General features: G+C 48.8%; 1 protein-coding gene across 8 annotated transcripts in view; it reads left to right on the forward strand.

Annotated features, from left to right (window-relative positions):
* The window catches only part of MAP3K4 (mitogen-activated protein kinase kinase kinase 4), an 86,322-nt gene that overhangs the window by 62,610 nt on the left and 10,187 nt on the right, over nt 1–13,525 (forward strand). For 5 of the 8 annotated variants that reach the window (XM_060272797.1, XM_060272798.1, XM_035108600.2 and 2 more), the window contains 4 exons: nt 101–220; nt 1,598–1,698; nt 3,400–3,480; nt 13,041–13,232. In XM_060272797.1, coding sequence (XP_060128780.1) covers nt 101–220; nt 1,598–1,698; nt 3,400–3,480; nt 13,041–13,232 — 494 coding nt within the window. Of the gene's footprint in view, nt 1–100; nt 221–1,597; nt 1,699–3,399; nt 3,481–13,040; nt 13,244–13,525 lie in introns of all 8 variants that reach the window. The other 3 variants (XM_035108603.2, XM_035108604.2, XM_060272799.1) reach the window with 2 other exon arrangements.

Here is a 13,525-nt window from a genome sequence, read left to right on the forward strand (position 1 = left end):
ACAAGATTTTTTCAGACTACTGTTTTGAGTCACCGTGTTTTAAGAATCCTGTAAAAATGGACCTGAAAGTCTTTTCCTGAAGCTTTTCTTCTCACTGCAGCACAAGGAATGTCCCATGTGATGTACGGAACCATTGCAGCCCTGCTGTTAGTCGCCCCACTCCCGTCGGTGGTGACTCAACTCAGCCAAAACCACCTGTCAGCAGTACAAATGATATCAGGTAGCTCCACAACATAGCAGATTCATTCCTGTCCACATCACTCATATAAACTGCTTGCAATTAGATCCTAGTAGTTCATCATGGTTCCATTATATGCTCCCGGTGATTACCTTGTTTCTTCTAAAAGTGTGAGATTTTTAAAAAGTGCACGTTATATGTTTCTCCATATTAAAAAGATCATTTTTTTTTTACCATGCATGCTTGAGAACAATTTTTTATTTACTTTTATTTTAGAGCCATTAATGCATGCAGTTCATTTCGTCTGTTCCTTTGCAGCTTTATAGTAGCTAGGTGTGACTGAACTAATACTGAACAGAGACACCTCTTAATTTCATAAAATTCTACCCATAGGCATATAGAGCGAGTAGTAAAACCTTCCAAGAAGAGTTACACTGGTGACAAATCCACCGTAAGATGTTTCTTTGGCACACTGAACAACATGCAGTGCACAAATGCTACCATATTTTCGAGTACCCCATATTTCAGATAAAGAGGAAACCCAGCGAAAGCAAAGCAATTGTGTCTGGTACACTGATAATGTCATCTTTAATTTTATTTGTTTCTCTGGACATTGGGTTGAATCCATCTAAGCCGTGCTTTGAGAAGACCCATGAAATAACTGACTAACTTAAATCCATTGGTTTCAGTGGATTTATTCTGAGTATGGTCTAGTTGGATGAGACCCATTTTAAATTGGATTTTCAAAGGTATAGCCTTATGACTTGACACAGGATCTTTCTTTCTGCCATTAATAATATATACATATGTATGTATACACCTATATGCATAAATATGTATACCTTTGAAATGTATACTGCCCTGCCATTCCTTCCAGTTGCTGCTGATGTGTTTGGATATGTCAGATGGCTCCATTTTTTAAAAAATGAACTACGTCTAGTGGACAAGTTCCTTTCATCTAACAGGATTGTTGCCTGGTTTATTTTAGACCAGCGACATCTGGCGCCTCCACAAATGTTCCCCCTTCCCTGCTTCACGATGATTCCTGCATTGACTAGATGGCCCTCAGGGTCCCTTCCAGCTTCACAGTTCCGTGACTCTATGATCAAATGTAAATGTAGCCTTATGGTACATTTGCATGTACTGGTGCCATTGCATTTACCCCCTCTCAAATATTAGTAGCAGCTTTTTTTTTTTTTGAGAACAATCATATTTGGGGATTCCTCTCTCTCTCTCTTTAACCAGGATGCAGATCTAGACTATAAACATTTAGTTTGCTTTCTTAGTATGTGGCTTTCATTAACATACAGAATCATGGCTATTTCCACTTTATTTAAGCTTTCTGCTTTTAGAAAATTGGTGGGGGCGGGGAGTAAAAGTGCTAATTATTACAGCAGCAGTGTGTGTTCTTTTAAACAGAGGCTCCAGCGTCCCTGAAAATGATAGACTGGCTTCAGTTGCTGCTGAACTGCAGTTTAGATCATTAAGCCGCCACTCAAGTCCCACTGAAGAACGTGAAGGTGATTGCTGTCTAAATTGTAATGCTTCCCCCCCCCCCCCAAATTGTTTATGCATTTCTCCCTAAAACAAGCAACCGTTTTATTTCTAGGCTAGGTTCTTCTGCTGAACTATCAGTTTGACCTTCTCATTCCCAAATACTGTAGGTGTGAATCTATCGGCAGTTTTAGGATCTCTCTTTATTATGCCTTATGGTAGGAAGCTTTTTGTAGCAAATGTGCTATTGTAATTTAATATAGTTGTAGGCATCATTTAAGGGACGCGGGTGGCGCTGTGGGTTAAACCACAGAGCCTAGGGCTTGCCGATCATAAGGTCGGCGGTTCAAATCCCCGCAATAGGGTGAGCTCCCGTTGCTCAGTCCCAGCTCCTGCCAACCTAGCAGTTTGAAAGCACATCAAAGTGCAAGTAGATAAATAGGTACCACTACAGTGAGAAGGTAAACAGCGTTTCCGTGTGCTGCTCTGGTTCGCCAGAAGCAGCTTTGTCATGCTGGCCACATGACCTGGAAGCTGTACGCCGGCTCCCTCGGCCAATAATGCGAGATGAGCGCCACAACCCCAGAGTTGGTCACGACTGGACCTAATGGTCAGGGGTCCCTTTACCTTTATGCATCATTTATGTCCCACTAACAATAAGTAAAATGAGGAATTGTAAGTCTGGAGAGTGATCAGCTAACCTGCTAATTAAATGCTCTGATGATCAAAGAGGGCATTAAGTAAATGATGAAAGGCAACAAGTGATGAAACCAGGCAGGATTCCTGGAGAGACTACGCTTGTGGAATAAATAGAGGCACTACTACTTTGAAGGCTGCGCTCCATAATTAGGACTGACCCCTAAAATACCCTTTCAAAGGGAGGGAAAGGAGAATATCAACATGTAGCAAGCAGACTCTGTGATTGTTACATGTGAAAGCTAGCCATAAATATAAAATGAGAAATTGCCCTTATTCTTACAGCTTCATTATGACTAATCAGGTTATTGTCCATTCCAGACATAACTTGTTGCTTATTAACCCTTCCAAATCTACAATTCTATGATTCTAATGGGAACCTAGAACATTTCAGGTTTTGACACTCTTTTCAGTTTATTTCAGACAATAATTTTGGTTTTCACTTTGGTTATTCTACATTTAATCATATTCCTATGCACAGTTGTTTTTGTGCGTATAACCTTCAATTTCTATGGAATGGGTGCTTTATAGCATTGTTTCGTCAGTTCCTCCCCCCACCCTTCTCCCATTCATCTTAAATTCATGCAGTCAAGTGGTTCCTTCTGTGAGTAGAAAGGTATTTCTGCTTGAGATGGGAAGGCATCCATAGTCTGTGGTGCCATGTTACGCTATTTCTGATAGCTTTCTGACCCACAGGAGCATTGCCTCCGAGGACACTGGGGGCTACTAAAAAGCATTGCATGGGGTAACTCAGCCCGTTTTTATAGCACCGATCCCTTCCTCCTCCACCAAAACAAGTGGTGCTTGTTTCTACCTTTGCAACTAAATAGTCTCTAAAGAGTATGCAATCGATCTCCATGTTTATGTAAATAGCTTATAATACTGTGGGGCCCTAATAATGCTTTAAGAACCATCTTAATATCCTAACATCAACAGGAACCCAGTGCTGAGCAATGGGTTGTTTTTTTTAAAAAAGTCTTCTGCTCTATATATCAGTGCCATCAGTTTCTAAAAGCATTTTGTTTTCACAGAGCCTACTTATCCAAAAGGAGACTCTAGTGGATCAGCCCGAAGAAGTTGGGAGCTTCGGACTCTTATCAGTCAGACCAAAGGTAAAGATAAGAGTTGGCTACTTAGCTGTGTTCTGTTTTGCCATTAATGCTAGGTATGATTTTTAGGAGTTCCCTCAATGCCAGTTGGTTTTGCTGTAAGCTCTCACCAAACTATATCTTCCTAGTAAATGGACTTGTATTTCTGTTAGTACAGTACAAGAAGTTTTGAAGGAGAACTATATGAATTATTGCGGGAAAGGACTAAGAAGTTTATTTAAGATTTGGGTTTTATAGCAATAACTATTAAAATAAAATGCACTTTCAGAAAGAAAGTTAGAAAACTCTTAGTTGAGGTTGACGGAAGTCCTAGACTGTGATAGCCAAAGGTTTGTTATATTGTATAAGATGGGATGTTGCGTTTGAAAAATATGTGCAAAAGCCTGTGTGTGTGTGTGTGTGTGTGTGTGTGTGTGTGTGTGTGTATGTGTATGTATGTGTATATATATATATATATATATATATATATATATATATATATATGCACATTTCTGTTAGTATACACAAATGTGCCTATTGGTGCAAAACTTAAACTTGACAGCCATTGACAGCTCTTAATTCTGGTGGAGGATTCAGAAAGTTATAGCATTTACTGAATCATTTCAAGAACCATCAAACTAAACCAAAGATGAAAATGCCTTTTCGCATGAAACTGAGGTGGTACAGTTGCTGCACCATAACCCCTTAGTCATGAATGGCAAAAGGTCAGCAGGAGATGACAATAGATACTTGTTCCTGTCTATTCTCATTCATGGCCTAAATTTAAAGTGTACAAAGAATGACTTATGAGTTTTATCAGCATTACAGCTTGTGTGGCAATGCCCGCGGTCTCCCCGGAAGAAATAAAGACACAGGACACAATGCTTAAGGTTAATGGGTCGAATAGGCCACAACTTTATTGATTACGGAAGAAGAGAGGTATTGGCATAGGCATTGGGATCTAACCGACTATATCTGACTCCAGCCCGCTCTGCTGGCAGTCTGTGAAGGGTTAACCACCGTTGGATGGGTCCTGCGATGCACATCAACTAGGTACCCATCCTGGGGCCCCCATTTCGGGGCGTGCCCTCAGGCCCTCACCTTCCACGGCTTCGGACTTGGCAACGCCCCTTGGACTCCTTAAGGGAGTACCCTTCCGCATTTTGGGGAGGTGCTGGCAACAACCTCCCCACCACATCTGGACCTTCAAGAGATATCCCAATGCCTACTGCCAAAAACCAAGTTGTGACGATTACCCCGAGGTAGGCGAAAACCACCTGGCCAGAGCCAATTTGCCAGGTGGGAAAACTCCTACCAGGCCCCGAATACGGCGACCAACCGAAGTCCGTAGGCAACGTCAAAAGGGAAGCCCTGCCTGAACGGGGGGAGGTGGGTGGGAAGAAAAGGTGAGGAGCGTCCGACGAAGAGGCTGAGCCCCTGCCGCGGTCTCGCCTATATAGGCGAGCCGGGCCCCTCGGCGCGCCCTGATTGGACGCGCCGGAGGCACGCCGCGGCAGGAGGACCAATGGGCTGGGGGGAAATGCTACCCATTCCCCCCCTCGCGAGAAGACCGCGCGCCGCCCACAACCCCTCCTCCCTTTGAGCTGGGAAGAGGCTTTGTGTGGCAATGCCCGCGGTCTCCCCGGAAGAAATAAAGACACAGGACACAATGCTTAAGGTTAATGGGTCGAATAGGCCACAACTTTATTGATTACGGAAGAAGAGAGGTATTGGCATAGGCATTGGGATCTAACCGACTATATCTGACTCCAGCCCGCTCTGCTGGCAGTCTGTGAAGGGTTAACCACCGTTGGATGGGTCCTGCGATGCACATCAACTAGGTACCCATCCTGGGGCCCCCATTTCGGGGCGTGCCCTCAGGCCCTCACCTTCCACGGCTTCGGACTTGGCAACGCCCCTTGGACTCCTTAAGGGAGTACCCTTCCGCATTTTGGGGAGGTGCTGGCAACAACCTCCCCACCACATCTGGACCTTCAAGAGATATCCCAATGCCTACCGCCAATCGGGCCCGGAGAGGGCTCGCCGCCAATACCTCTACTTCCGCAACCAATACCTAATAGCAACCAGGACATCAGTAAGCCAAATGTCATTGCCAACATCTGAAAGGTGTACGCCATCAGTGTGGTAGAAGCGTTCCTCTCGGAAGGTTATAGCGGGGTGTGGTATCACGAATCCATTCAAGGCCAGGACCTTTTTGGCCACTGCCAGATCCAAAAACTTCCTTGCCTTGTTCACGGCGGCAGGAGAAGAACAATCGCGCCAAATGCGCCTCTCGAGCAGCGACGACCAACAGATGGTCACGGTTGGGCAAGCAGCCAACAGTTCGTCAAAGTCCCGAAATATATTCCACTTTAAATCTTGGCCTTTCCGATAAGCCAGATCGTTCTCGCCAAGTTGCACAACCATGATGTCGGGGGAACCACACGAAGCAATCTTAGCCATTACAGCCGGTAGGAATTCGGACCAGCGCATACCCCGTCTAGTAATCCAAGTGACTTTGAGACAGGGAGGCAGCCCAAGATTGGGACCGAGGTTCTGTCTGCAAGCACGTGCCCGAGCCCAATGCATTATGCTATGGCCCACCATCCAGATCTTTATAAGCCGTCCTGAAAGCGAAGTAAGGGAAACATAAGCGTTGCTGCCATGTGTAGTAGGAGGGCGCTACTTAGCGGGACGGAGGTATCCCTTGTATGCTTTGGACTTCCACCGGCCCATATCTTTAATCCTTTCTGCCGACAACCCCATGTGCACTGCCGTAGTGGCGGCCCCGATACGGAAGGAATGGGCTGCAAACTCAGAGGGGGGTAGTCCACAAGATGAAATTGCCCGGCGCATAACACGGGTGAACTGGTGGCGTGTTAAAGGGGAACCATTTTCATGAATCAAAAATGGGCCAGGCGAAGGGGGCCTTAGATGAAGGAAACGCCTGGTGTCCTTTACTGGGCAAGGACCAATGTGGCCCGTAGCGGGTAACCGCATTGAGGTGCCCTTCCCCTGCTGATCAGTCTTAGATTGGCGAATGCAAACCACCAATTCGGTGCTGGATAGAGACACGTCTGATAGTAAAATGCCCCTCATGAATTTTTTGGATGGGCCCTCGCAAACCACTTCGCCCACCCTGAGGGCCCCGAAGAAGGCAATAGAGAAGGCTGCAGAGAACAGTCTCGCCTCATATTTGGACCAGCAAAGGTCCCTGAGAAGTTTATGAATTTTACTCAAGATATCAAAGGTTATTGGTTTACGACAATCCTGGCGCGGAGGCTGAAGCCTGCGCCAACCCTCTAGAGCCTTCCGGATTAGGAAATCTGCACAGGGGTCAAACGAATAGCTGGCCTTACTAAAGAAGGAAATAGCGGCGGTTTGAATTTGAAGGGTCCTAGGGGCCCTGCCCAATCGCCTTAGGTTTGCCAAATACATCAGGACCTCTTGCCTACTGGGGGGAAGGTTAGGACCAGCCCCCAGAATTTTCGACCTATAGTTACTGAAATCGGACCAAGCTTTCTTATAGGTGTTAAGAGTGGAGGGGGCTACCGACGCCAATACTCCCTCTAAGACATCTCGTTCCCAAGATTCCAAAGGTGTTCTGGGAAAGCCTCCGGCAACTCCTGAGCCTCTGGCGCTAGAGAGCGGAAGCGGTCCATCTGGAAACGAGATAAAGCGTCCGCAATATCGTTATTGACACCTGGTACGAATTTGGATGAAAAGTAAATGTTTGATTTTAAGCATAGAAGGACGAAGGCACGCAGCAAGGCCGTAACCCTAGACGATCGGGAGGATTGCCTGGAAAGGACGCCAACGACAGCCTGGTTATCAGTCCAAAAGCATACACGGTGGTTCTTGAACTCCTCCGCCCATAAGTGAACTGCTACGACAATGGGAAAAAATTCTAAAAAGGTTAGATCGCGGGTAATAGGCTTATTCTGCCACTCGGTTGGCCACCGTTGCGCACACCACCGGCCACGAAAATAAACGCCAAACCCGCGGGAGCCGGCGGCATCGGACTGTACCTGGAAATCGACCCGAAGCCTCAAATCATCTTGCCAAAGTGACACCCCGTTAAAATTCTCGAGAAATTCCAGCCAAACCTCCATGTCAGATTTTACCCCCTTGTTGAGGCGCACCCTATGGTGAGGTTTTTGAGGCCTGCCGATAATCTGGCCAATCTGGCGCAGAATGGGCGCCCAGGAGATACAACCCGACAGGCAAAGTTAAGATGGCCCAGGAGTGACTGGATCTGCTTAAGGGTCACTTTCCTAAGGGGTATTAACTCTGAAATAGTCTGCTTTAAAGCTGCCAGCTTCTCTTTCGGTAGCCGTGAAGTCTGAGCTACAGTGTCCAGTTCGATTCCCAGGTAAGTTATAGTAGACACCGGTCCCTCCGTCTTTCCAGCGGCCAGGGGTACTCCTAAGTATTCAGTTAAGGCGGAAAAGGCTTCTAGAAGGTAAGCACAATCATTATTATTAGCCCCTCCACAAAAAAGGAAGTCATCCAGGTAGTGTGTGACACCCACTAAACCTGTTCTAAAACGAAGGGCCCAATCCAAGAAGGTACTGAAGGACTCAAATGCGGAACATGCCACGGAGCAGCCCATGGGCATGGCCTTGTCCACAAAGTACGACCCTTCAAATTTAAAACCCAGCCATTTGAAATCGTGAGGATGTACCGGCAGAAGGCGGAAGGCCGACTCGATATCACATTTGGCCATAAGGGCGCCCCTGCCAAACCGCCTAATAAGTTTGACTGCCTGATCGAAAGAGGCATACTTGACGGTGCACAGCTCCGGAGGGATACCATCATTGACCGAGAAACCCTTTGGGTGAGACAGGTTGTGAATGAGTCTAAATTCCCCGGGGTTCTTTTTTGGGACAATGCCTAACGGTGAAATATGCAAGTTTGGAATGGGTGGTGCGGCGAATGGGCCGGCGACCCTCCCTGCGGTAACCTCCTTAGATATCTTCTTCCTGGCGACCTCAGGCATTTCTGTTACAGATTTTTGATTAGGTGGTTCGCCCGACAGTGGGGGGATAGCAACAGGTATTCTGAAACCTGTAGAAAAGCCTTCCCATAGATATTTGGCTGCTGTGTTATTTGGGTAATGGTGAAGCAAAGATTTAAGGGGGTCTAGTTTAATCGGGGAGTAAGCCAAAGCCAAGGACCGATTAGTAGCGGTTACCCATTGTGCCCTGGCCGGCTGCTGAACCGCCCCTTGACCCCTGCTGAAAGTTACCCCGCTTCCCTCGAAAGGACTGCCTTCCTTTGAAACAGGCCGTGGCTGGGTGTGATCCCTGACATTTGTCACACTCATGGCTATATTTACAATACGTCCTGCCACAGGTGCCTTTGTTAAATTCCCAGCACACAAGGCGGCGGGTTGATTTTTTATATTCCGTCTTTGCAGATCGAAATGTGTCCGGTTGCCTCTTTTCGATGTATGGGCCCACGTGCTCGCCCCAGAAGTTTTGGTCCCTTAAGTCCCACCTGGTACTGGACAGCAAGGAGGCGTTCCTACGGAAGTCCTCGTCATAAAGTAGTGCGGGACCTTCCCCGGCTAGGGCGTAAGCTTTCCTGACATGGGCCATATAAGCCAGGAGGTGCATCGCCCTCTTTGGGTAGCAAGCCACAATGGTGCCCATATAAATTTGGAAACCATCCAACCAATTTTCGAAGGTCCGCTCGGCCCTAGGCTCCCGGTATTTACGCTTACCGTAACTACTCCTCTTTTCCCCTTTACCCTTTAATTTAGCTGGGGGGAGAAGAGTAAATATGTCCACATAGTCACCGTTAAGGATTCTGTTCCGCTTTTTGTTAGACAGGTGATTACCCAAAATGAAATCCGAAGACACGAATGTGGATTTCTTGATCTCTGGTACTAATGCGCCATCCCTCCATTCCAGTGTACCATTGAAGGTCTTACGGTGGGAATTTGCGCGCCTCTCATGCGCCCAAATGGGCAAGCCCACGAGTTCCTCACCCTCGCCCCAATAGCCCTCTAAGGTGAGATCTTCATCGTCCGAACTGGAAGAATTACCTGAGTCGTCATTGGGATCTGTGTGCTTGGTCTTCTTGGTTTTCTTCTTGCTGGTCGTCTGTGGTGCTTCCTTCCCCGCCCTGTCTGACTGCCCAGTGTTATTTCCTGAATCCGCAGGTTGCGCGTGCTCATGATTCTCGCCATCGGAGGTGGTGTTTGAAGACAGGCTCCTTGACCTAGATTGGGAACCCTGCGAAAGATTGCGCAAACAAGTAGGGGTACCAAGGGAAAACAAGGAAACAGGATTATTACTGCTAGGCGTGGATGGCCCGGTGCCCGCAGAGCCGGATGAGGTTGTAGGCGCAGTGGAAGCCGATTGGGATCTGGTTCCAATGCGGCCCGCCCCGGCTGTGGTACCGGAAGCAGAAGTACCGGGGCGCGCCTCGTCTTCTCTTGGCGTGTCTGCCACAAAATCCTGCGATTGCTCACCAGGGTGCTCGACGATCGAGGCCACCGGCCTTGATACCTGCTGAAAGAAGCTCTGAATACCAGAAAATAAGTTAGCCACGGCTTCCGGAGGGATGGAGATGGCATTGACCATAGGAGCACTGGGGGCAGTGTTAGCGTTGGTGGCACGCCTTTTGCTAGGCGCGGCTGCAGGCTGGGACTGTTTCCGCTTTGGAGCCATCGCACCTAGTCGGGGTGTGGACCAAATTAACAATGGGAGCGAAAGGAGTTACAACTTAAAGCCAGGGGCTGCCTGGAAAGCTACAACGATTGAAAAGGAACGGCTTGTAATGCGCAAGGCTAGAAAGTGCCCCCCAGGTGAAGCGCAGGGAACAGGAGCTCACCCTGTTGCAGGGACTCGAACCGCCGACCTCCTGATCAGAAAGCCCTGGGCTCTGCAGTTTAACCCACAGAGCCACCTGGGTCCAATAAAAAGAACCCCAATGAAGTGATCAATACAGCGAAAATTCCGTCTTAATGAACTGATATAGATGCAGCAAGGGGTATGACTCCTGAAAAAAGGCCCCCAGGGAAACTTAGACCAGTCAGGCAATTAGGAGACCTGAAGAATTAAGACACGTAATGCTGGTTCCTAAAAGAGTAATGGCAGCTTGTAAGTCACTTAGCTGCGTGGATACCTAAATTAAACCGCTTCACACGCACTAATGGAGTAACACAGGCGACTCCTATGCAGGTAAGGAAAGAACCAGTATGTCAACGAGAGCCTTTCTAACCAAATTGTTAAAACCGTATTATCTAGTTAACCAATAAAAAACCTTATTATGCGTCTTAAAAGTCCGAGTAAATACAGCTACACGGTCTAATGCACTAACTCAGGAGGAGCGGAAAGCCCTGCCCATACATGCAGCGTAGCGGCGTAACGCTGTGCAATTACCCAGGTGGACTAATTAAGCAACCAGTTCAACAATTTCAACAGCAGGTAAGAACAAATGCAGCAGGCTGAATAATTCCCTGATATGATGCAAGCAAACAACAAACCCCACAGTAGTGACAAATAGCGGCTGCCGATACGTAGAAGGCACGGGGCAACCCGGAAGAGCTCCGGAGCGATCTACCCAAGGGGCGGGGAGGGTAAAGTTGTGTGCGGGCCACCCCGAGATTGAGGCAATCCGTCCCTATTGCAAGCGGGTAAACAAGGGGGGGAGAATGAACGTGCTACGCGCTAAGCACCCACCCCCTAACGATTGCTTTGAGCGACACCGGTAGCCCCTCCACCCCTAGGCAAGCGGGCCAAGCAACTGTTGCTAGAGGCAACCCTTTCAAAAGTGGCCGCCCAGGAAGACCACGTGGCCGCGCTCAAAATGGCGATCGGGCCAGGCAACCACTGCAAATAGTGACCCACTCAAAATGGCCGCCTAATAGCGACCTGCACAAAATGGCCGCCGAGGAAGGGCACGTGGCCACACACAAGATGGCGGCCGCAGGTTAACTGCGCACCGTGCCGCTACAAAAGCACCCCCGGGACGTCCCCTGGGAAAGAAGGGCCCCAATACGTTACCGCGTTTCCTTCAACTTCCAAGCGCACTCCCTGCGCAACCAGGCTGGGCTGACCAAATGCCGAAAGGGAGCCGCAACACTGAAACGGCCGGTAGATGATAGCCGGGAGCTCGCAAGGGGGGTCCGGCTCGCTGGAGAGGCCTCGCAGCCCCGCGATGACCCGCGCAGGGGAACTATCCCCGTTGGAGCGGCGCACGGGCTCGCGGCGCAGCTCAGGAAGGCTCAATAATGCACAGGGTCTGGTCGAGGGATAAGCGGCGAAGCGGCGCGAAGCGAGCGCTGGAAAAATAAGCTCCTGGTGGCTGCGTGGCAGGGGGTTCCCGGCGCGGCTTGAGCGGCTGGAGGCGACGCGGCGAAGCGGCGCGAAGGAGGGGGGCCGCAGGACGAAGAAGCGGCGAAGCGGCGCGATGGTGAGCACTGGAAAATTAGCTCCTGGTGGCAAGGGGTCCCCGGCGCAGCTTGAGCGGCTGGAGGCGACACGGCGAGGCGGCACAATGGAGGCCGCGGGGCAACACAGCTCCGGCGTGGGTAGGAAGACCGGAAGAGGCGACGCTTGCGCAGGCAGGGGGGACCCCCAGGCGGCCCGAGGCCGAGTGCCGGAGCCGGCCGCGCGCCCGAGCGGCCCGGCAAGGGTAGCCTCGCTGTGTTCCTCGGAGAACCTAGAAAGAAAATGTGGCGTTTAAAAACACCGTTGAGTGATTTCAGCTGAGCGGGTAGCCTGCAGCGATCCCTGCAGCGAACCAAGAAAAGGTGAGGAGCGTCCGACGAAGAGGCTGAGCCCCTGCCGCGGTCTCGCCTATATAGGCGAGCCGGGCCCCTCGGCGCGCCCTGATTGGACGCGCCGGAGGCACGCCGCGGCAGGAGGACCAATGGGCTGGGGGGAAATGCTACCCATTCCCCCCCTCGCGAGAAGACCGCGCGCCGCCCACAACCCCTCCTCCCTTTGAGCTGGGAAGAGGCTTTACCATATCTTAAACTCATATAGTAATGGTGTGGTGTATAGCCAGTGTGGTGTAGTGGTTAAGAGCGGTGGATTCGTAATCTGGTGAACCGGGTTCACTTCCCTGCTCCTCCACATGCAGCTGCTGGGTGACCTTGGGCTAGTCACACTTCTCTGAAGTCTCTCAGCCCCACTCACCTCACAGAGTGTTTGTTGTGGGGGAGGAAGGGAAAGGAGAATGTTAGCCGCTTTGAGACTCCTTCAGGTAGTGATAAAGCGGGATATCAAATCCAAACTATTCTTCTTCTTCTTCTTCTTCTTCTTCTTCTTCTTCTTCTTCTTCTTCTTCTTCTTCTTCTTCTTCTTCTTCATGGTCTGCTTGCTTTTTTTTTTGTCTAAAAGTCATTCTCTAACTGCTGCTGAGGTTGATAAGTTTGGCTGATACCAGGCAGTCATGCATGTCTTGTGTTAGCCCTCTAGTGACTGGCTGATTTGCAGCAACTCATCAAGATTTCAGGTAGAAATCTAACAGCTCTACAGCCTGCTTTCCTTTTAACTAGAGATCCCAGGGATTGAAACTGCAATAACAGGACTTGTTCAAGATTTCCCCTTTTCTTTCTTAATTTCTAGACACTGCTTCCAGGCAGGGACCCATGGAGGCAGTTCAGAAATCTGTCCAGCTGTTTGAAGAAAAGAGGTACCGAGAAATGAGGCAGAAAAATATCATTGGCCAAGTTTGCAACACTCCCAAATCTTACGATAACGTCATGCATGTAGGCTTGAGAAAGGTGACTTTTAAGTGGCAGAGAGGAAACAAAATCGGTAAGTTTCTGGTAAGCTGCTTTTCAGTAAACTGTATTCCTAATTGCAGTTTATTTTACAATACATGAAACTCAAGCAGCATATTAAATGCACTATTGTTGAAGATGGCATCTGCTAAGTATAAGTCAATGCAGTAGTATATGGAGAAGCACTTGGGCTGATTGCCCTTTTCCCCACCCCAAACACATGATCATCTTTGTGAAGGAGGATATATGTGTGTGCATCACCTGGTCTTCCGTTTCTGCGTAATCACAGTCTTGTTGTAGCTAATGGATGGAATCAGTTGAAAATTT

This window comes from Zootoca vivipara, chromosome 3, assembly GCF_963506605.1.
Source record: "Zootoca vivipara chromosome 3, rZooViv1.1, whole genome shotgun sequence".
Taxonomy (NCBI): Eukaryota; Metazoa; Chordata; class Lepidosauria; order Squamata; family Lacertidae; genus Zootoca; species Zootoca vivipara.